This window comes from Lycium barbarum, chromosome 10, assembly GCF_019175385.1.
Source record: "Lycium barbarum isolate Lr01 chromosome 10, ASM1917538v2, whole genome shotgun sequence".
NCBI classification, from domain to species: Eukaryota; Viridiplantae; Streptophyta; class Magnoliopsida; order Solanales; family Solanaceae; genus Lycium; species Lycium barbarum.
In genome coordinates this window covers 6,299,582-6,324,993 of record NC_083346.1, presented here as the reverse complement: position 1 = coordinate 6,324,993, position 25,412 = coordinate 6,299,582, and the positions used below count along the sequence as shown (strand labels likewise).

The 25,412-nt window shown below is 33.1% G+C and overlaps 1 protein-coding gene and 1 long non-coding RNA gene across 5 annotated transcripts; one reads left to right on the top strand and one right to left on the bottom strand.

The window, feature by feature from the left end:
* The first annotated feature begins 8,087 nt into the window (after positions 1–8,087).
* LOC132613532 (F-box protein FBW2-like) lies at positions 8,088–11,611 on the top strand. Of its 4 annotated transcripts, none has more exons than XM_060327579.1 (3): positions 8,088–8,276; positions 10,031–10,354; positions 10,729–11,611. In XM_060327579.1, exons 2-3 carry the CDS (start codon positions 10,047–10,049, stop codon positions 11,387–11,389), a joined length of 969 nt encoding a protein of 322 aa, XP_060183562.1. In that variant the 5' UTR covers positions 8,088–8,276; positions 10,031–10,046; the 3' UTR covers positions 11,390–11,611. The 4 variants fall into 4 exon arrangements, with proteins under 4 accessions (XP_060183562.1, XP_060183561.1, XP_060183564.1 ...); XM_060327578.1 differs by having other exon boundaries at positions 10,028–10,354; XM_060327581.1 differs by lacking the exon at positions 8,088–8,276 and adding an exon at positions 8,293–9,558.
* Positions 11,612–19,497: 7,886 nt separating this feature from the next.
* Positions 19,498–22,431, bottom strand: LOC132615060 (uncharacterized). Its single transcript, XR_009572538.1, has 3 exons — positions 22,085–22,431; positions 21,118–21,168; positions 19,498–19,772 (listed from the first exon to the last, which is right to left on the bottom strand). It is a non-coding gene; the product is annotated as an uncharacterized LOC132615060 (long non-coding RNA).
* Between the last annotated feature and the right edge of the window lie 2,981 nt (positions 22,432–25,412).

Genomic DNA, 25,412 nt, shown 5'->3' with positions numbered 1-25,412 from the left:
AAAAAAATGGAATTTCGCAAGGCAGAGATTTGAATTCGTAAGCTAGAATTCTGCCTGAAGGTAGTTTTGCCTTCAAAAATCAAAACTCTACCTTAAGGGAAATTTTGGCCCAATTGCTAAGGCATAGTTTGCCCGCAAAACTTTGCCTTAAGGCAGAGTTTGCAGGCAACTATGCCCGATGGGGCAAAGTTTGCAGGCAATCTCTTCCTAGCGATTTTTTTCTTTTTTTAAACTTTTATCTGAGCGGGGGTTCGAACCTGGAAACCTGAGGTTTTAGGCGAAGGGTAAAAGTTAAATACTTTCATTTTGATCGGAAAAAAATTAAAGGCCACAGCAAAATAAGGGCATTACTGCGAATTGCCCAGAAGAAATTACACGGTTTTCCCTTCAAATGGGATGGTCTTTAACTTTTTACCTTCAAATTGGTTGGTCTTTAATTTTTGTCTTTCAAAATCGAACTTATGTCTTGCGAGACGTGAGTTCTTTAAAAGATTCGGCATAACTTGTGAGATATTAGGATGTGAAATTATAAATTTATGCCTCACGAAAAAATTGTTTGTCTTGAAACTCTGCCCCATCAGGCATAATTTGCCTCTGTCTTAAGGCAGAGTTTTGCAGGCAAATTATGCCCGATGGGGCAGAGTTTGTAGGTAACCTTTGCCTAACAATTTTTTTTTTTAAATTTTCGCCTGAGCAGAGGTTCGAACCCGGAAACCTGAGGTTGTAGGCGAAGGGTAAAAGTTAAATACTTTCATTTTGATGGCAAAAATTAAAGGCCACCCCAAAATAAGGGCATTACTGCGAATTGCCCAGTAGAAATTGCACGGTTTTCCCTTGAAATGGGATGGTCTTTAACTTTTGACCTTCGAATTGGTTGGTCTTTAATTGTTGCCTTTCTCGAACTTATGTCTTGCGAGACGTGAGTTCTTTAAAAGATTTGGCATAACTTGTGAGATATTAGGATGTGAAAATATAAACTTATGCCTCATGAAAAAATTGTTTGTCAGAAGGACAAAATTTAAAGACCAGCACAAAATAGGGCCAAAAGTGCAAATGACCCATTTGAAATCTTTTAGTTCTAGGCTTGCCTCAAGTTATGGGCTGAACGATTTTTTTAGACTCTGTTGTGCCACAAAATGGATTAACATCTATAACAAGAGAAAGTTATAGCCCAATACATTCTGCAGATTACTAATCATTGTTTTTTTGCACGGATTGTCCTTCAGAGGCGCTGGTCTTTAATATTTGGGCCTCAAATTGCTGGCCTTTAATTTTTTTTTTCCTTCGCTTAAAAAAGTGACCGAAAATATTCCGAGATTTTAGATTGGAACCGCCACTTAGTTAAAAAAATAAAATAAAAAAATTCAGCATTATAAAGCAGAATTTATTTATGTCATAAGGCAAATTCTGCTTTAAGGCCTAGCTTTTACCCGAATAGGCCTAATTTTGCTACGAAATTTGTCTTGCGATTTTTTTGGGAAATCTACATAGTGTAGAGAACATTAGGCCTTATTTACATTTAGTAGCTATACTTTGCCCAAACTACATCTCATAGCTAAATCTTGTATGTCAATTACACAAGGTAACTAGTATAGTAAAATTATATTGTATTTAGAATTAAAAACTGTTTTCTCTCTATTGTCTCACAATCTCCTCCCATTTTCCTTCATTTTCTCTCTCCTCCATCACCTCTCTCTCTCTAAGCCGTCTTCTTCTACATCGACAACCACCACCGCCGGCGGAACTCCAATAACACCCACCAGATCTACCACCACGCCCTCCATCTCCAGCCACCACGAAACCACCAACTCAACCATCCCTCTACTGCTTCTCAAATCACCACCCCTTCTCTGATCCTACCCTCCATTGCCATCTCCGTCCAAACCAGCTCCGGTGAAACCTAGCTTCGACTAAACCAGCTCGTCTTTCTGCCTGTTCTGTTGAGTGTATCTCCGTCCAAATCTCTCTCTCTCTCTCACACACACACACACTTTTTCTCAGATCTGCCGAGATCATCAGAGCATTTGTATTCATTATTTTTGAGTTTTTTGGTTAACTTTTTAGATTGTATTCATTTTATTGTTTTGTATTCAGTTTTTTTGAGTGTTTTTGTTAATTTTTAGTGTATCTATGTTTTTATGTATTCAATTTTTAGTGTATTACTCGCTGCCTTCACTAAAAAAAAAAAACTTGTATGCAACAAGTTGAATACAATATTTTTTGTATTTATGTTGTTTGAATACCACTGATTTTTAAATACAATAAAGTGAATTCAATGTAAAAGTAGCTATAGATGAATACATTTGACATGAATACAGCCGAGTTGAATACATATGACTTGAATACGGTGAAAATAATTTTTGAATTTTTTTTATTCGCTGTATTCATGAATACAGTTAGGCCGTTTTATGAATACAGCGAGCCATTTTTTGAATACAGCGGGGAAACTGTAGCTACGCAATGTAAATATTGAAGCTGTAGCTATGGCAAATTTTAAACCCCCAAAGTGTAGTCATTTATGTAAAATTCCCATTTTTTTTTTCGGACTGAACCAGGGTTCGAACCCAGAACTTCTAATATTTAGGCAAAGGACAAAATTAAAGACCAACCCCGAATAAGGCGATCGTGCAAATGGCCCATTACTAATAGGCCTATGATTTTTTGTAAGGCCCATGAAAAATCTACACTTCGTAAATCATAATGTTGATACTCTAAAGGCTGTCGAAATTACATGACATAATTCAATAAGTTTTGCCACTTGCTTATCAAAGTTTTTTTTTAAGATTCACCTTTAAGAAAATAATACACGTTCTTTAAACAAGAAAGTTCAAAATCCATGGAGTATAAACAACAACCATAGTAAGGAGGGGAACTACTGGAAAATTACAGACAATATAATATTTTCTCAAAATCCACTACGACACCCAGAAAGTTTGTTTTATTGATATTGATTAGTGCATCCAAAAATAGCATACGACCAGCTTCGAACTTTGATGATATTGTCATGGAATTTTGTAGTAAAACATCATTACCACTGGATTTTCACTTGAAAAAATTTGAAACTTCAGTGTAACTTTATAACATCATTCTGGAGTTTGAACTTCTATAAGTGGCTCTAGGACAAGAGTTTGAAAAAAAGTGGAGAAGATCATGAAGAATTCTAGGATATTTTTCCTGAAAAAGAAACTAAATTTCGATTAATTTTACAATCACAGCTTATTTTCAGATAACACTTTCAAAAGTGGCTCTTTGTGAATTTTCCCCAAAATATGTTATGATTAAACTATTTTAATCAACTACTTTAAATACTAGTTATTTTTCAATTACATATCTGAAAAGTGAGCAACCACGCTATTTGTAACACTTTTCTTCATATTTTGGTTTATTACATCCCATTTCATTAACCAAGTGGGTCATCAGCCCATCCTATAAAAACTTGTACCGGAAAATAATGGAACATTTACATGTTGTGCTCAGGTGGTCCAAAAGAAATTATGCAAAAACGCTTAGTTTTAAAAAGTATTGCACTACATAATTTATTTCTTTAAGAAAAATATTTACAAAATACTCAATTAAATGTACTCCCTGTGCTTGTGAAGTACATAATTTTCATGTTGTATATTAGTATTACAATGTGAATCAACTATTTTTATTATTATATGTAATAAAATATTCTCCATCGGTTCAATTTATGTAAATCTATTTTCTTTTTAGTCAGTGACAAAAAAGAATGATCTCTCTCCATATTTGGAAACAATTCAATTTTATGCAATAATTTATAGCCACACAAAATACATGTGTCTCATTTTACTCCACAAGTTTAAAAGTCTTTTTTTTCTTAAAATTCGTGTCCAGTCAAATAGGTTCACATAAATTGAAACATAGGAAGTATAAAATATACACCCAAAAATATACAACTTAGCTTTAGTATAATCTTTGAGAGACGGATTTTATAAATAAGTACATATGGACAAACATTTCATTTCGCCAGAATAATCATTAAAAGAAGAACAAAAAAATAATGAAGGCAATTACTCTACCGTTCACCTAAAACTGACATTCATAGGGTACCTAAAATAAGTAATTCAGCTAAAGTATTAACTAGGTGTGAATTAATTGGCCATGAAAGGACAGCCTGCTAAAAGACCAGTACAAGGGAGAATAAATACTTCTAGTGTATCATGTGTAGTGTTTAATATGTAACACGTACACTGTTAATTTACTGAGAAAAAATCCAAGTACAAACAATTATTTCTCAGAAGCATAACTTGAAGAAAAAAAAAAAAATTAAGTGTTAGGGGTTGTTTGGTTTAGTGACAAGAATTATAATGCAAAAAAAAATGCAGTAATATTATCTAGTGCATTAATTATTTCTTGCTCAATGTTTAATTTGATATGTCACATTTTAGTATACATGGTATAATTTAAAATATTTCTTTTTTTCTTAAATAAACAAAAAAATTCTTATTGTTACGAAGGTTAGTCTAACCATTTTAGCATTTTTAATATCTCTAATATATTATATATATATATATATATATTCACCATAACTTATATAAAAATTATTTATGAGAAAAATTTTAAAAGCAACCATGTTATCTTTCCGTAATTTATTGTAACAGAAAGTGTTCCTTGTGTACTCCCTTTTTTCATCTCCATCACTAAAGTTTATGTCACGCCAACACTTGGCCACGTATATTCCAGCAAAGCAAAAATTTCAATGCAAGTTTAAGTTATAGAAATTTTTATAATGTCAAGTCACTTAAATAATATGTACAGGTAAACGATCCATAATTTTAAAAACAAGATAGATTACTTATTATAATTGATAAATATAATTTGATCGTTTAAAAAAGTTATTTATACTAATAATGTATATAATTTATATTCGGAAAGAAAATTGTTTGATGCTTTATCACAATAACCGTTTGACTATATTAACATTATTTTCTTCTTAAATGAATAATTAATGATTATATACTTTTTGGAGTAGAAAAGACAGGTTCGAAATCAAATTACTCTGATACTTTCATGATAATCTAAAGTGAAAAATATTTTGAACTAAATTACTTTCATAAAATCACAAAAAAGGTTGTATGATCAAATATATTATTCGGTCAAGTTTACAGAGTATCAAATATTATTCTCTTTACGGCAACAGTATTACTTATTTGAGCCATGATTTATGTTTCACCACTTTGTTTCTATTTGTTTGTTTTAAAATATCTAATAGTATATCTTATTCTTTTCACATGGCAAAACATCAAGGTAAAGTTCATTTTCCAATAAATCCAAAATCCTAATACATCTCTCCTAACAAAAGTTTTATACTTTATAGTAAATAAATAATCTCACAGTATGTATTTTAAAAATACTGAACTGTTTTAGTTTATGTATACAATCAAACCTCTTTACAATGATGTTGTTTGTCCAAATAGTTTTTATTACTATGACGAAATATTGTTATAGAAAATATATAATATACATACATAAAAAATAATTTCATAAACAACTTGACTTAGTGAAGTATTGTTATAAAAAATAATTGTTATTGAGAGATCTGATTTTATTGGTTAAGCCATCAGTGTCTCTATAATTACAAAACAAAAAAAATGAAATATTGGAAAAATGCTGGAAAAAAAACAATAGTATTTGGTAAGCGTTTTGATTGGAATAATGATTTATAATATCTAATCTTCATTTTTTTTCTCCATCCATAAAGCGAAATTCATGTCCATCACAATCCTAATTTCTAAATAATCTGTTTTAACTTCAACTTCAAATAGTATTAGTTTTGTGGTTTCAATTTCAAAATAGTACTATTTTTGCACCTTCGATCAAATATTATCCAAACGTCCAACAAAGTTCACATATATAAATTTAGCTTATGTGACACCTTTTACTTTACAATTTATTCTAAACAACTTATTCTAAAAGAATGACGCTTTTCTTGTTTTAAAACTTGTTTAATTTTATTCTTAACTTATAAAAACCCTTCGATACAAAAGTTCATTCTTCCGTAAGGAGAGAAGAAATATAAAGGCCGTTTGCCAATAAATATTTATGTAGGTATTAAATTCTGCATAAGTAATACTACCGCATTTGGTAACCGGTTAGGAAGTAAGTTATTTTTGTATTAAATTAATACTGTGTTTGGTTTGCAATTTAGAAACAACATAACTAATACTTATATAAGTTATGAATGAATGTATGTATTATTTTATAACGATAGAAGGTGGAGAACTATTACATGAATAACTAAACACTGCATAATTAATCCCTGTACAAAATAATACATAAATTCACTCCTAACTAATTCATATATTATTAATACTTACTTAACTCTAACTCTGTACCATATTCCAGACAATTGAGATATGTACTAGGAGGAGAGAATAATAAATATGAGGGGAATCGACATCCCACGACCAAAAAGACTCAGCTTTTAGAGACACCATCAATGCTTCAGCTGTATTAACAGTAGCCATAAGTACTCTTTCATCTATACAGTTTCTTAACTCACTTCCACACTCAATACAGAAACCAAACACACAATTGTTGATAAAGAAAAAAGAAAAGGACATAAGGGTGTCCTCTTAATAGTTAATGAAGTGAGAAAAACAAAACCAGTCTTAAAATTATAAAAATTGTTAACCTTTCAGTTTCAATTAGTATATATATATATATATATATATATATACATATATTTTTTATTTTAATCTATTTAAAAATGAATGTTAGTTTTTATATAAAGTAACTATTTAATTCTAGCATCTCACATGATATGTTTAAGACTCATGTTTCAACGAACGCTTTAATACATTATACACATATTTACTTTAAAATCATAAGATTAAGTTTTTTTTTCTGCTTATTTTCTTAACTTTTGTGTTTAATTAAATTAAAAACACATATTTACTTTAAAATCATAAGATTAAGTTTTTTTTTTCTTATTTTCTTAACTTTTGTGTTTAATTAAATTAAAACACATAAATTAAAAAAAAAAGAATAATAATAATTGATTTCTTAATAACTAATTAAAGTCATAATAAACAAAATTATTCAATCTATATAGATATCAGATACCCATAAAATAGTTGAAGTGCTATTAGATATCAGAAACCCATAAAATACTGATATTAGATATCAGATACCCATAAAATAGTTGAAGTACTCATACAAACTGGCCAAATTCAAGAAAAGACAAATATGAAGGAGGGAAGGAAGTAAATCTTACTACTATACTATTTTTTACCTTCAAGCCTGCTGTAATATTTGATTGTACAATATTATTCTACATATACTAATTGTTAATATACGTAAGATCAAGTAGCTAGTAGACTTAAATGTGAGACTTTTCTTACTCAACTAACGTTTTAAATTATTTACATTTATTCATTGATGTTACACTAGTCCACAGTGTTAATTTGGTTATCTTATCAAAATGAAAATGACTGACTCACAAGAAAGTGGTGATACGCAAGCAAATTCCCAATACACCAAAAAGATTACGCATACAATTCTATTTCCTCACATTCATTTAGAAAACTTAGTAAATGTACCCTTCGATCATTTAGTTTATCAAATATGGCCGAAATATATACTGTTTATATACTTTGGGCTGTACATGTAGTGTATAGGTACGTATATTATATGTATACACACACACTGTGTATACATATTATGTATATATTTAGTATAAATTACTCTCTCGGTTAAATTTTACTTGTCACGTTTTGATCCTCGAGAGTCAAATTATATGGACTTTAGCTGATATTTTAAGATATCTTTTTTCAACATATATTAATATGAAAAGAATTGAAATTTATACTAGCATTTTTCGTATAGTTATCAAACATCTAAATTTAATTTTAAAACATTTAATCTAATTTAATTTAATTTTAAAAATAGATTAAATTAACTCTCGAAAAGTAAAAAGTGATAAGAAAAAAATGAACGAAAGAGTATACAATACCTATTTATATTGTGTACATATATTTTGTAAATTAGATGGCCGCAAAAAAAATATGTAGTTGTAATTTTCCACACTTTTTTCACCTACACATGTATGTGTATTTATTCTGCCTGTGTAATCAAAATCTTGTTTGCTTTTTGTTTCTTTGTTTCATACTTAGCTTCTCTCTCTCTGTGTTTATATTTGCAACCCCACAGAAGCTAAAAAGGGTAATGAGTTACTGAACTGAGGCTCTCCTCATATGACCCTTCTTTTCAGGCGCATAAACCGGTGGTTTTTTCACAGATCCAAACTTTTTGAGGTCTTTCTCTCTTTTTCTGACACTGGTTTTGTAAATTTGTACATTGTTTTTTAGTGTTTGTGTGTAAATGTTACATTTTCATAAGGGTGTTTGGGAAATTCTTGAAATGACTTTTCTTGAAAGATTTTACCTTTTGGGAAATTAATTGTTGTGTTGGTGTAATTTTTTTTTCCTTTCTTGATTTGTGTATTTAGAGTGTTACATTTCATGTGAGCTGCAGAAGGGTGTTTGGGAAATTTTTGAAATGACTTTTCTTGAAAGATTTTACCTTTTTGGAAAGTAATTGTTGTGCTGGTGTAAATTTGTTTCCCTTCTTGATTTGTGTATTGAGATTTTCCAAAATGTATTATACTATACTGCTGCAAGAATTTTCATAAGGGTGTTTGGGATGTTTTGAAATGAGTTTTCTTGAAAGATTTTACCTTTTTGGAAAGTAATTGTTGTGCTGGTGTCAATTTGTTTCCCTTCTTGATTTGTGTATTGAGATTTTCCAAAATGTATTATACTATACTGCTGCAAGAATTTTCATAAGGGTGTTTGGGATGTTTTGAAATGAGTTTTCTTGAAAGATTTTACCTTTTGGGAAATTAATTGTTGTGTTGGTGTAATTTTTTTTTCTTTCTTGATTTGTGTATTGAGATTTTCCATGATGTATTTATATACTCCTGCAAGAATTTTCATAAGGGTGTGTGGGAAGTTTTGAAATGAGTTTCCTTGAAAGATTTTACCTTTTTGGGAAGTAATTATTGGTGGTGTAAAACAAATTCCCTTTCTTTAATGTGTATTGAGATTTCCAAAAATGTGTTTGTTTCTGGGGTTATTTTAGTTTTTCATGTACTGCTGCAACAATTTTCATAAGGGTGTTTGGGAAGTTTAGAAATGACTTTTCTTGAAAGATTTTACCTATTGGGAAAGTAATTATTGGTGGTGTAAAGAATTTGAAATTTCCAAATTGTATTTGGTTTGTGGGGTTATTTTGGTTTTTATATACTGCTGCAAGAATTTTCATGAGGGTGTTTGGAAAGTTTTGAAATGACTTTTCTTGAAAGATTTTACCTTTTGGGGAACTGAATTATTGTTGGTGTAAAACAAATTTCCTTTCTTTATCTGTGCGTTGTTACAGAGATTACCTAAATGTGTTTGGTTTTATGGGTTTATTTAGATGTTTATATCCCGATTTGAGCATTTCCCTCAGTAGATTTGTTAATTTTGAGTGATTCTGATCTGTTTAGCCATTTGAATCTGTAGAATTTTTTGGTGGTGACAATATGCTTGTGTAAAGGTAGGATTTTTATCTTGGCAATTTCCTTTTTCTCTGTTCTTGAAACATGATATTTCTTTCTTTTCTTTCTTGGAGTTTGATTTGTCCATAATTACCATGTTTCTCCCATAAAGATTGTGACTTTATACACTTCATGTTATTAATTTCATTTCTTTGGATAGATCTCTTTTTCTTTTGTGGGGATGGGGGTGTTTTTTTTCTTTTCAAGATTTGATTTTTCTGGTTACTGTTAGCTCATTGAGTTGATTGTTCTTTGGTTCTGTATTAGATTATTATATTTTCACTACTTTTTCATCCTTTTTACTATGTTTGGGAAGATTTTGTGTTGATACAACTGCTCCAATCTTTTAGTAGCTAAGTTCATAAACTGCTTGAATTCCATTAGTTTTTGGCTAAGTCTTTTAGATATGGAGATGTGACAGAATATGGGTGGATTGTGATCGAAAGTTGTTCTTTTTCATTATTATAGCAGAGAAGCAAGAGTTTAAATGGAGGAAGGATTCGAGTTTAGGCAGTGGGACGAATTGTTACCCGATGCGCTCGGGCTAATATTTGGAAACCTTTCACTTCAAGAGGTGCTAACCGTAGTTCCAAGGGTTTGCAAGTCATGGGGAAAAGCAGTAAAGGGGCCTTATTGTTGGCAAGAGATTGACATTGAGGAATGGAGCAAAACCCGCTGCCCCGAAAACCTTGATCGGATGCTTCGCTTGCTTATTCCAAGAAGCTGTGGTTCCCTTCGTAAACTCTGTGTATCTGGTCTCTCCGACAAATCAAGCTTCGAATTTATTGCAAACAAGTTAGTATATCATCTTCATTATTGCAGTTATCTATTCACCATTCAATATAGACATCAATTTAAGATACTATGCCTCATGTAATAATGCCTTATGTAGAAGTTCCAATTCTTTAACTCATTTTGTATAAACTTTCCGAATCGATATACTGGGATAAGAGTCTCGATAAGGAAACCAACTCCTTTGATGATGACAAAGACTATATCTTTAAATAAAAAAAGAGGAACAATGGAAGTTTTATTGCTTTTAAGTTCGTTGCTGATCTAGTCAGAATTCAGTAGACTTGTCATGTAGCTACCAAATATGGTTCTTGTTCCTTCCATAGGAGAAAATATTTACTTGAAGTGAATGTGAACTTATCTGTTTTGGATGCTAGTGCCAAATCTCTGCAGACGTTGCGGTTGCCAAAGTGTGAATTAAGCGACTCCGTAGTGGAACAGGTTGCCGGAACATTTTCCAATATTACATTTTTGGATGTGAGCTACTGCATAAAAATTGGGGCGAGAGCCCTAGAAGCCATAGGGAAACACTGTAAATCTCTGACTGGTTTGCGTAGAACAATGCACCCTCTCGAGGTCATTGACAAGCTCTCACAAGATGATGAAGCCCTCGTAATAGCCACCACGATGCCTAAGCTCAAACAGCTCGAAATTGCTTACATGTTGGTTGGTACATTGAGCATATCTGAGGTTGTTCAAAACTGCAGGCAGCTCGAGCTGTTGGACGTAAGGGGTTGTTGGAATGTGACTCTTGATGAGAACTTTGTCAAGAAATTCAATAAACTAAAGGTTGTGGGACCCCTTGTCGTAGATTGTTATGATAAGAATGGATGGGATAATTGCTCGGACTATTCGGGTTCTTCTGGCTATATACCGTGGGACTTTGTGGCGGGTGATATTGATGACTTTTCTGATGATGATGAGATGTCTGATGGGTACTGGGAAGACGATGAGGAACATGTGGAGGATGTGGAAATGTGGTTTTACGATGACTTAAATGCTGTGGATGCTGGATATGATTGGCCCCAATCCCCTTAGCGGTTTGATGAACAAAGTTCTGCTGATTCAATTTCCTGAAGTTTTCATATACTTCTATATATCTGCTAATGACTCTGCTTATACTACTATCTAAATGAAAGTTTGCTTGCTTTCTAAGATGTAAATGTGATTTCTGCATCTGTCATTCTATTTTCTCCTGCTTTTTTCATCGGATTATATGTAGTTCCCGCAATCATATAATAAAAGGTTGACTTGTATCCACTGATTCAGTTGGCTATATGCATTTCAGCTTGCGGTTTGTTGTGTCCTTGATGAAATTCCATAACTAACACAAAATACTTGGTCACAGAAATGGTAAATGGATGGATTAAAACTCTTGTAGATGATGAAAGACTTGTTAGTTTTGTACTTCATCCTATCTTAGAGCCTGTTTGGATGGGCTTATGCCTATAAGCTTATAAGTTTTAAAAAATAAGTTGGGGGTAGTCTAACTTTTTTTTTTTTTTTTGTTTATAAGCTGAAAACAGTTTATAAGCTGCTTTAGATAAGTTAAGTTAAATGGGTTCAATTATTTTTTTGAGTTTATTTTAAGCACAAAATGACTTTAAGCTGACCAGACAAATGCTCAAAAAAGCTAAAAACAGCTTATAAGCAACTTAAAAGCCAATCCAAACGGGCTCTTACACGCCTTATGAGGGCAACTTTAGTTGAACACCAATCAAAGTTGTCTAAAATTTTATGGGAAGCAATCGTTAAACTCATGTTACTCTCGGATACGGTGCAAGGTGTTCTGCTATTGCTTCCTTTTTGTATTCCACGCACATTGAAAATCACAATTTTAGCCATAGTTAATTTCAATGTCACAAGTCCATTTAACCTTTTTATAGTCTACCCCATTAATCACTTTTTTGAAAGTTCACCGATTCTTCAAAATGGCGACAAATATAGTAGAAGATGAAAAGGAGTTTGATTTCTGGTATCTTGTGGGGTTCTCAACTAGGATTAGTTTAGGGTAAAAGTTATGTTGTTCGAACTCTTCAAAAATATCTACGGTGCTGTCAGATTTTTCAAAAGTAGTGCATTTTTTGAGGATTTGATACAAATGCGAAAACATGTTTGGAGAGTGTGAGCAACATAGATCAAAATACCTTGTTTTGTAAACAAAAATCTCTGACTTCTAATACTTTAGGAGGAAAAAAAGCACATAGAAGAAGGCTATTTTGAGTTTGGTAAAAAGAAACAAAGGAAAAGGAGGTTTCTCAACTAATCCCAACACCAAAAGGTAAAAAATGAGAAAGTCAACATCTAACTTTGGTAGTGAAAGAAAGATTGCAATGAAGATAGAATTTTCCTCCAATTCCACCAACTTGAGGGGAATCCGCGACTTAAGTAGTACAAAAAAAAAGTTGAACCAAACTAGTACAAAAAAAAAAAAGAACATTAGTAGTATTCACGCACGAAATTCGTGCGTGAAAGGACCAAACTGCAAAAACACAGTTTTGGCCTTTCACGCACAAATTTTGTGCGTGAATGGTGTCATAAAAAAAAAAAAGAATGGGCTCATCCAAAAAAAAAAAGGACAAGCTTTCACGCACAAATTATGTGCGTCAATGGTGTTGCCTTTTTTTTTTTTTTTTTTTTTTTTTGCGTTACCTTTCCAATCACGTTTTTTTCCATACTTTGGGCAAAGATTAGTCATGTTTTAAAATCCCAAAATATCAATATTTTATATAAAACTTAATATCTTTTTTTGCGTACAATAATGTCGGCTCATTACATCAAGTCCACCTAAATGTTTGGATCGTCGTTTTAGGGGTTCTAAAGTGCCCCGAAGCAAGTTTTGAAACTTGTAATATTTATAGGGTTTTGATTTAAGTGTTTTATTATATTTGAATGTACAAATTTAAATATTTGATTTAATAATAATTCATCCAATACGAGAGGTCTATACTAATTAAAAAATAATTCATTCCATTTAATTACAATACTAATTCAAAGCAATACAAATATTAATTAGTATATTAAATTAGTATAGACCTCTCGTATTGGATGAATTATTATTAAATCAAATATTTAAATTTGTACATTCAAATATAATAAAACACTTAAATCAAAACCCTATAAATATTACAAGTTTCAAAACTTGCTTCGGGACACTTTAGAACTCCTAAAACGACGATCCAAACATTTAGGTGAACTTGATGTAATGAGCCGACATTATTGTACACAAAAAAAGATATTAAGTTTTATATAAAATATTGATATTTTGGGATTTTAAAACATGACTAATCTTTGCCCAAAGTATGGAAAAAAATGTGATTGGAAAGGTAACGCAAAAAAAAAAAAAAAAAAAAAAAAAGGCAACACCATTGACGCACATAATTTGTGCGTGAAAGCTTGTCCTTTTTTTTTTTGGATGAGCCCATTCTTCTTTTTTTTGATGACACCATTCACGCACAAAATTTGTGCGTGAAAGGCCAAAACTGTGTTTTTGCAGTTTGGTCCTTTCACGCACGAATTTCGTGCGTGAATACTATTTATGTTTTTTTTTTTTTTTGTACTAGTTTGGTTCAATTTTTTTTTTTTTGTACTACTTAAGTCGCGGAGGGGAACAAAGTGAAAAAGCAAAGATTGACCAAGTGGTAGAGTGAACTGAAAGCCAGAATCCCAACAAAGTATTATGTCTTAAGTTATTTTCATGGGCCCTCAAAGAGATACCTAAGGACAAACATGAGAAATAATGCATTTGATTTTGTGTTGAAAAAGCATGTCTACTTTTTTTTTTTTTTTTTTGTTTACTTAATGGACCACAATACATCTTACATCGTGTTGAAGTGTTGGCTTGACTTTTTTTCACTTAGGGACTCAAATCATATGAGTCTTTGCATCAGTTTTTCAAACATTTTTTTTATGATCGAGAAATCCAGCTAACCTTTTGTGCTAGTTGTAGCTTTTGAAACTCGGGGATGATGGACATGTTCCTTTATTTTTCTTCTTTCTCCATTTGATACTGGTTGTAGTTCGTTTGTCGCAGGACTCGAACTTGTGCTTGTGACCTAAGACACAAGTTCTTCAACCTTTACCAATTGAACTAACCCCTCGGGGCTTATGTTGACATTTGTCACTTAGCTCCATCTATATGAGTTTTATATATCATGGACGATTCCAACGATAAATAAAAGAAGGAATGTAGCTATAGGTTGACAACCAACACAAAAATAATCTAACTATGATAAACTTTTCTAAATATTGAATAGACAAAAACAACAACAAAAAGGTTATAATCTTATCCTGATTAATTTTTAGATATAAGACATGGTTCATATTGATTGATTAGATGATATTCTTGTCACCTTATAATATGATATATGATCGATTGGAAAGAACCTTCTTCTTAGCTAAGTGTCAAAAAGTTAACACTGCTGATTGATTTGTGTAGCATAGGTTATATATTCGAACATTATAGACTAAATAAAAGAACAAAATAGAAATATTGTAAGAGGGAAATGGGAATTTCCACTTTTGGGAGTCGAATGTTAATAAGTTCGGTGGAGAGGTCTAAGTTCTAAGGTTGAGTCGTTAACTATCATATTATCCGAATTGATTCTTGGACTCACTTTGTTCTCTTATTCATGCCACTTATTTTTTTCCCCTTCCTTTTCCTTTTGTATCATCCGAATCCTTTATTTTAATGACCTCGGTGTCCGGATTATTTCATTGGATACTTGTTATTTTTCACTAGCACAAGTACTAAATACATACCCATCAGTCGAAAGTAGTTTAAACGAGAAATTAGAGAATTACTAGAAAATATCTCTCTCACGTATGTGTTGAAATAATATGATAACGTATAAGACAAAAATCAGAAACTATAAATCAATAACTTATTCTTATAACCGTGACACCTGGACCAGCGTGCGCGCATCTCTAACGATAGGTCGATAACTTTTATGGAAGGAGAATCTTGTTAATGTTCACCTTTTTTTTTTTACGTTTTTTTTTTCTTTCTGTGCACTAAATGCAAGACAAGAAATTAAAAATATCGTTATATTTTAACAAGGGACTAAGAACTCTATGTTAAATTCAAACCACCACCTAGAGTCCCAAGTGTAGCGCAAGGATTTAGGCAAAAAATGAAACAAATAATCTATATTGCACGGACTCTTCAAAAATATCGTCGGGTGCATGTCGGATACTCCAAAAATAGTGCATTTTTGGAGAATCCGACACGGGTGCGGCAACGAAAGTGATGAGTCCGTGCAACTTAGCAAATAATACATGACACTGATCATATTTCTAAAATTGGATCTTGAATTAGGGTAAGACAATTTGCCAAAAGTACCATGTTGCTTGTCTAGTTTGGAATTGATTCCAAAATCCAGAAAAAAAGCCTAATTTTCTGGGCCTAAAAACATGTACCTAATTTTCTGGGCCTAAAAACATGTAAAATGTGCTCTATGATTACTTGACAATTACCAATATAGAATGGACAATAACTTTATATTTCTCATATTTAATTTGAAAAATCTCTTTAACCAACAATCCTTCACCATGTTGGTTTCATAAATGGAAAGGAAAAGGAAAAGGATACAAATTCATTTATTTCTTTCTTTCACGGATTCATAATTTACTTTACTTTATTTGTCGTTTGTTACAAGTACAAGGGATAAAAGAGACACACTTTGTCATCTCTGTCTAAATTTGAAGTAATATAGTATAAAAAGGTTGATGTGAATAAGTATTTCTTTTCTAATCTGCCTTTTTTATTTTCCTAAAGGAAATGAAACTTTTCACTCCTGTCCTCCCCCCCTTTTTTTTTCCATCTTAATAAAGATAGTATTAATTTCATAAATATTTTATAAGCAAGTTTGATCCCAATACTTCTAACTCTTACCTTTACAGTTAGTTATAGCTATCAAGATTTGACATGGAAGAGACACTTTGTGTAAAATCATTTGGTACGAGGATTTGTCCATAGGTAAAATCAGAATTAAATTACTATATACTCTCTCCGGATATAAAAAAGTGTTTACTTAGCTTTTTTTTTAGTGAAAAGAGTGTTCACTTATCAAATCAAGAAAGAATTAATCATATCTTTCTAGATTGCCCCTATTAAGTGTTGTGTGATCAAATCTCAATGCATATTTAATTAAGGACAGTTTAGTCATATTATCTATTTTTGTATAGAAGTTTTTTGGTTAAAAAATGTGCAGATGATTAAGTGGACACTTTTTTTTTTATCCGGAGGAAGTAATTCACTTCGATAGAAAAGGGAAATCTTGTGGTCCAATAGAAATGATGTGAATTATTCAAGAATCGAGGTCGATTTGCTTCATCATAAAAAGAAGATATTAAGAAATTTCTATCAAAACCTCTTAAATTCAACACTGATGTTGAATTAAAATTTACCAGCCCACAAGTAGTGAATAAACAATGTAAATGTGAAGCTAGAGTCAAAATCTGTATGAATTATTGTCATCACAGACACAGCTGACTAGCTGAGTATTGAGGAGCCCATAAAAGTCAAACAAAATAACAGGAATTTTACAGAATTGGCTGGCCACCCATCTTAGAAAAAGGTGAAAAAAGATTCCTTTTTGTTGACTCATCCTCTAGAAGAAGACACTAGTTAAAGCCCCCACCAAAAAAGATTTGTTTCAATACATTTGGTTTTTCTTCTTGGCTACTATTGCAGTATAGCAGAAGCTGTAAGTCTGAAGATGCTTTCTTGATAAAATGCCAATTCATGTCAGATCTTGAAGAATATTTTGCATACAAACATAAAATTTCACGTGTCTAGTGTCCTCACTTTCACACCAGCACCAGTGAATGCTATACCATTGCTCCCATCTAAATTAAATAAATAAATAAATAAATAAATAATACATCAATACAAATTGTAACATCAGTCACAAGAGGGTGTAAGGGAAAAAAATCTTAAAAGCTTAAATTGTAATATTCCGTAAATTCGGATTAGGTATGGAGGTGTTAAATGAGTATTAATGTGACATTTTAGAAATGTAAAGTGCTATCGGGATGAGTATGGATGGAAATAGTTGTTTTGGAATCAAGATGGATAGTGAGGTGCTTCAGATTCGATAGAATCGGCTAAGTTTTCGATACGTCTGTCTTCCAGCTAGATTTCGTGAAAATCTGTTTGGAATTTGAGAAAACTTAAAACATGAAAGTTGTAGATCTTTGAAATGTCTTTCCAAAGTCATATTGTGGATCCAAAACAGAGCTCTGTGCTGGGAGTTAGGGCCATTTTACCGAACACTGCGCAGAAGTCGATGCGGGCCGCCCACGAAGGCCACACGCCGCGCGTGGGGGAGCGTGCTATTGCCCCGCGTCACGGGCCCAGCGCACAAAAATTCCCTCTCAGAACTTTTGACGGCAATTTGCACGATTGCCCTTCATACGGACTGGTCTTTAATTTTTGCCCTTCGCTTAAAAAAGTGGCCGAAAATACCCCGAAGTTCGAAACCCAGCAGAGTCGAAAATACTAATCATTTCGCAAGACATAGATTTCTATGAACTTATGCCTATTCGGGCGAAGTTACATAGAACGTTTGCCGGAGATAGCAGATTTTTGCAAAAGCCTTGCCTTGTAATTTTTTTTTTTTACTGAGCAGAGGTTCGAACCTAGAAGCTCGGGGTATTTTCGGCCACCTTTTAAGCGAAGGGCAAAAATTAAAGACCAATCTGTATGAAGGGAAAAATTAAAGACCACCCCAAAAGAAGGGCAATCTGCGCAAAAAAAAAATGAACTTTTGACCTGCAAGGGATCACGCGGTGGCCTGGCGTCGCGGGCCCATCGCAAATGGGCCGAGTTTCTGGTCAAAACTTCAGATTTTCACGTTTTTCTTATACTTAAGCTTGGGGTTTATTTTCCTAACACCCCTAACCATGAAAAATCATCCTAAGGCAAGACAGAATAAGTCCCAAGCCTCAAGAACCTCTATGTTGAATTTAAGTCCCTAATACCCTTTTAACTTGATTAAACCCTTTAAATAATTAGATATTCGATTGAAACATCATTGTTGAGCAAAGAAACCCTAGAACTCGAATTCAAGAGGATTGAACTTCAAAAAGGTAATGCTTCTACTCTCTAATCATTTGCAGTTGTGAATTGATGATTAGACTCTAAGTTCTCGGGCCATAAGTTGATTGGTTTAATAAAGAGAATCATATGAACTATGGTAGGATTTTGGATTATTGACTTATTATTGTTGTAATCATACAAGTGATGAAGAATGATGTTAATTACATCTAATTGAGATTGTAGAATCACCTAAAAGTAATAGAATAGGAATTGGGTAAAGAAAATACCATTAATGAAGGTTGTGGAGCTTTATGCCTACCAAGTGATTGATAAATGCTTAGATGATCAAAGCTTGGATATTACTGCTAATATAGAATCCCTTTGACTTGTATTGCTATAGATTAAAGTTGAAAGGGTTGACGAACGTTGTATTACGCTCAAAAGCAGGAAGTTAAGGTATATGAGGCTAACTCTCTATCTTTGGGAAAGTTAATGACTCTCCCTACGCTCCGTTTCTTTTAAAACGTTACGAATTGCCACAGAAATATAGCTAAGCTTAGCTTAGCTCCTTGAATAGTTGCAGAACTTATATTCTCTAGTTTCGTAATTCGCTCATGACTTTCATTTTGAACGTTGTGAGCTCAGTATGTAATCAAGATAGACTTATGTCTGATACCCATGAGTCTCAGTCTTAAATACTCAGCATGTTTTTAAATAGTTAAAGCTTCAGTTTTCATAATTAATTCATGAATACATGTCTTAGTAAGTCATTGCTCAGTATGTCAGTGTTGTACCTTTCAGCATGATTCTCAGTTCTTTTATGTAACTTGTTAAACGTTGAACACCTATTTTTTTGGGCTTCAGGCCACAGTTATGTATACGTATACTTGGGCCTGAGGCCACAGACTTGTGCACGTATATGGGCCTGAGGCCACATGTTATAAACAGGTGATTCTATATTCAGAACAGAAAGTACTCATTGTCACACCCTAATCCCACTAGGGTGTGATGGGCACTCGACCCCATATCCGGAGCCGAGCGAACCCACAGACTTTCACTTCGTGCATAATCCTTCCGGACTTTTAATCAAATAGAATGTAATACACAGTAAAACTTACTGAAACATATATATATTGTAGCTTTCAAGTCAACCAAATCTGTAATCATACAGACTTTATAACATGATACAAAACGACATATCGGCTGATGGAGCCGCTTACTAGACCGACATACCATACCCACGACTCTGTCTGCAAAGTCTCTAACATTAACAAAACCTTTAACACATATATTCTGACTCGGCAGTCCTCCGGGAGCGAATGGAGCTTGCCATCTTCGCTGGAACATCTCCCATAATATCTTCAACTCATCTGGGAGTACCTGCGCGGCATGAAACGCAGCCCCCGAAGAAAGGGGGTCAGTACGGAATATGTACTGAGCATGTAAGGCATGAAGTACAGAAAACGAAGTCATAACCGAAGTAAAATGTACAGAAGGTGAGCACAATAACCAGAATACCAAAGTGTTGCATCTGACGTACAAATCACACATAAGAGGTTCCGGAAGACAAATACGGCAATCAAAATGCCGAAATGTTTTGCTTTCTTTTGAAAAACATTTCCGTCTCATACAAACAGAAAATCAAACACACAATTACTGCGGCCAAAAGTCCAGCGGTCACTATCACACATACCGCGGCCAAGTACCCAGCGGTTAACATCCCAAACTCGACATATCGCGGTCAGGAGTCCAGCGGTCAATGTCGCACATACCGCGGTCAGGGGTCCAGCGGTCACTATCACACATACCGCGGCCAAGTACCCAGCGGTTAACATCCCAAACTCGACATACCGCGGTCAGGAGTCCAGCGGTCAATGTCGCACATACCGCGGTCAGGGGTCCAGCGGTCAATATCACATAGTGCGCACAATAATATAACCGGGCCGGGACTTGGCGAAAGAGGTAATAACAGAATGCCAAATTTATTACTTTCCAAACATAAATCACACATGTCAGAATCATGCATCGCACATACATACAACGTGCCCCGGCCCTCGGTGAGGGACTCGGTGAATAGATTCATGTATGCCAAAATCGTATATCAGGAAAATACAGAAGGTAAGTAGCTTATCCAGAATATCAGAATACTTATAACAGATTTCTTATATCAAAATATTCATAGCAACATACTTGTATCCAAATGCTTATATCAGAATACTCAAGCGTATAACGACTCAGTCATATCAGATAGACTTAGGTCAAAAGTGAATCAGAATCATAGTGTATGCCCTTCAGACGTCACGATGGTTCTTGTCAAAACTAGGCTTTCTAAAATCGTTTTCATGTTTCAACATACATTATAGAACTTAACGAAATAATTTAAATAACTGTCGTATGGAAATAAGCCAAATAGTACAATAGGGGGAAATTCGGGCATAGTGGGCCCACCTCGGGTCAAGTCGAGGTGGCGTACGTAATTTACAGACACTAGACCTGATGGAGTCATTCATGAAAGTTTCAAGACGATTCAATTTCGTTTGTGGAAGCTACGGGCATTTGAACATCTCTTTCTAACAAAATTCAGAGATTCTAATTCAATTTCGCTGAATGAAATAGTACTAAAATTAAACTCAAATCTTCATGAACAGAATACTCCCCGAGGCTCAAATCCAAACCTAGTACACCTAGGACATGCCAAAAGAAGGAAAGGGATAGCTTTACATACCTTTTCCGCTTCTTACGCTACTCCAAATTTAAATTCCAAATGCTCCAAAATCTACAAATGGTCACGTTTACCAAATATTAATTATCAAACTTTAGGAATTCAATCTCAAACCAATACTTGCCTACAGAAATTTGGGCAACATCTCCCCTATACATACACCATCCCCGAGATTTAACTCGGCCCTAATATCAACAACCAAACCAACAACAATACCAATAACGTCAACAATCGAATTGAAGCGCATTTTAACATATATTGTCTTCTTTTCCACATAACACATCAACTTCCAATCCAACTTCACACTTCCAAATCAATATCAACATTCTCATATTCCTCTACTAATTTAAGATCATTCAAATACATTTCGGAAGTATTTCACATTATTCTACAAATTATACAAAAGTTTCGCTAAAACCATAATTCACCCAAGATCTTCAATCTTCGACATAAGCATTCACAACATATTTTCAACTTCTAGTTTCATTAACCACGCTCATAATTTGCACCTTAACAATATCATTTCTATACTTTACATAATTTTACCATAAAATTACTAACCTACCTACAACAACTTAACAACCAATTCTCATACAAATGTTAGCTAGTATTCTTCCGTTTACACCATATTGCCGTTACAACACAATTAACATCATGAATAAAATTGGTTCATTCTCCTACACACATACATATGCATTCGACCACACACCAATATTTCCAACCTCAACCCAAACCATTAAGCTTTCATTTCCAATATAGAATTCACAACAACCACAACTAGAATACTACATAAAATTAATTCATCTTTGCCCATACACCAACACATACACACGGCTATATTCATATATATATATATATATATATATATATACATTCATGCAACTCCCATGCTTCCATGAATTTTAACCATTTCTACGTTCCACAACATAAACAAAACCATTCATAACATAAAAAGGGGATGAACTCTTACCTTTCCTTCACAACTTCTCACTTAGCTAGGGTTGTGATTTTGCGACAAAGAGCGGTTCTCTTGTCTCAACAATTATACCACGTTGAAGAGGACCCTTGAATTAGTAGGAATACTAGAAGAAATAATTTTTTTTGATCAAGATTTTTGATCTTCATCTTCTCCCTCTCTTGGCCGAAATGGCCCCTTGTTCTTGGCTCTCCATTCTCTTTCTTGAAAGTTCTTGAAAAATGAAGAAGTTTATGGCCCTTTTTCATATTTATCACATGGATAAAATTAAATTCCATGGGCTTGGGCCTTGGCACTATGGCCGGCCACCCCTAAAATTTTGGGCTTCATTTTCTCTTATTTTTTTGAGCTCAATTAGTTGGCTAACTTTTGTAATTCATGAGAATTTTTTTTCCAAAATTCCAATTTTACCCTTAGCCTTCCTCCATATTTCCGCATCAACATTTTTCATAGACATCTTATGTTGACACCCAATTTTGTCCCGCCTCTCCCCGAAATACCTATTTATACTTCTGATATTTTGAGAAATTAAAAAATATGCATTTAAATTTTACTATAATTATTAGTCTTTTATTAACACCCACGTTTTTATTCTACTGCAGTTATTATTATCATCATTATTATTATTATTATTATTATTATTATTATTATTATTATTATTATTATTATTCTTAAATTATCATTAATTATTATTATTCTTGTTATTTCCATTATTATTATTATTATTATTATTATTGTTATTATTATTAATTACTAATCATTATTATCAGCGTTATTTTTGTTATTAATTATTAATCATCATTATCATCGTTATTTTTATTATTAATTATTATCATTGTTTTATCAATGATTGTTATTTATTATTATTAATTATTATCATTGTTTTATCAATAATTGTTATTTATTATTATTATTATCATCATTATTATTTCTTATTATTATTATCATTATTATTTTATTATTACCACTATTACTGTTATTATTATTAATTTATTATCATTTTTGTTATTATCAATAATTGTCATTTTTTTTTATTATTAATTACTACCATATTTATTATTATTATTAATTATTATCATTATTCTTATTGTTATTTGTTATTAATTATCAATATTTGTTATCTACTATTATTATTATATCTATTATTATTTTTTATCACCATTATCATCAGCATTATCATTATTACCATTATCATTATTGTTATCATTATTAGCAGTATTACTACCGCTATTTATTTGCTGCTATTATTTAGTATTATTGAAACTTGCATTTCTCAACGTTCTACCAACTGGTGCATACACATCGCATTTATTTCGCACATTTTAATGATAGCGTTTGTTATTAAATATTATTGCACGGTCATTGCAACATCATATAATTTTATTATCCGGATCTTTTTATTTCCGTATTAGGTGATATTCTGGCACCCTTAGTACATCGTTAATCAAAATGGGCCTCTTATGTAAATTTAGAAGCCAAACTATTTCTTGCACTCGGTCCGTATTTTGACTTACCGGACCCCAAATCAAAGTCCGATTAACTCCTAATATTTTTTGGACTAGACCATATTTTTTATCTCAATTTTAGACCAGTCCACGTTTAAATTCACTAGTCCATCTTTTTAATACCCAGTCTAAAATTTGACCCGGTCCACAAATGGACCGGGTCCGATCCATTTTTTCGTCCAAATAAGGGAAACCCTTTTTAGGGTTTCCCCTTCATTTCGTCGTTCCCCCCGTCGCTTTCCTCCTTTCCTCTCCTCTTCAATTTCCCTGCCTCCTTCTTTCCCGCCTCTCCTCCGCCGCTCCCACTTCCCCTTTTTCCTCCTTCTTCTCCGCTTCCCCCCACCATGCCCTGTCCCCCACTTAGCCCTGTTCCCCGCTCCTCCCTTTTTCTTCAACACAAAAAAAGAGCAAAACCCTATAAAGAGGGGCGAGTTGAGTCGTTTGAGGACAGGTTGGAAAGCCCCCCCCCCCCCCCCCCACACACACACAAAAAAAAGGCATACAGATCTTGAACCCCGAAATTTCCTGAAAAGAACAAGTTTTTTTCCATTGGCGAAATCCCCTGAAAATAACGAATTTTCCGGTGGTGGAAATCCCCTGAAAATATTGAGTCTGCCAACCGCCTTTATTTCCCTCTAAAATATTAGCCCACTGTTTTCTTAATATTCAAAGTGTCGAGCCATTTTATTTTTTTGCATTTTTTGCCTTGTTATTGTTTTCGCATCCGAGTCTACGCAAACTCGGAGATTTGAAGTGTTCGAGCGAGTATCGAAGGCCCCATACCCATTTCGCTGCACCCGAAGGAGGTAATCTTTTTTCCTTTAATTTATTTCATGTCGTTTATTTCATCATTTGTTGTCTCTGTTCGGACTTAGCTTTAAGTTTTGTGCCATTAGCCTGTTTGTTATCAGTAGCAGCAGTTAGTGTGTCTACTCAGATTGATATTCGTCAATTAATCTAGTATGTGCTAATGTGGTGGTTTGTATACACTAGTTGTTTCTCCTTTACTTAGTCTCTAAACGAAATGTCGTCCAAATTAACCTTGAAGAATATGCCTTGTATTAGTAGTGTGTTCAACTCTCAAGACCTGATTGGAATATGTTGTTCTTTTGCATATCATTCGAATTCATGTGAAATTTTCAATTTGACTATCAAAAAATAATGGCAAGATTTGTTTTCCAGTTCATAGCATATCAGGTCTAAGTTGACAAAGGACAAATCTTACTTATATAGTTAGTTTCGAACCCTTCCAGAAATTTCAGAACTTAGTGACCAAAGGATTAAGGTACCATGTTTGTTCCTAGTCTGAATAGTAGTTATGTTTAGTGTAATTCAGCACATGCATTAATCCCATTACAAGTTGATTGATCATTAAAAGTTCAGTACGTTTATCATATCTCTATCAGTATTTGCTTAGTAGTAGTTTAATATAACCCATGCCATTCACTTATGTGGTTCTGTTTGGATTCTGCCTTCTATAGAAACCTTAAGTTCCTAAAAGTATACCTCCAGTTTCAGTCCTCTTTAAAGTGATTGTTGATCTTGATTTGCATGAAAAGCCCAGTCATCTTTTTCTCTCCAAGGAAAATGTGTAATTTCGAATGGTCTGATTCATAACTTATTGAGGGTATCACATCAGTCTATTTAGTTTATTAAGAGTTAAGAAATTGTCAAGTCTAACTGCTGATTACATTTATGTGTGGAAGTGTATCGGATGACCGGTAGGAAGGTATCATTAGTTCAGCTGTGTCCCTGCCTCCGTTTGGAATCCTGGGATTATGCATGAACCTTCATGTTTGTGTGGTGTTTTACACCTA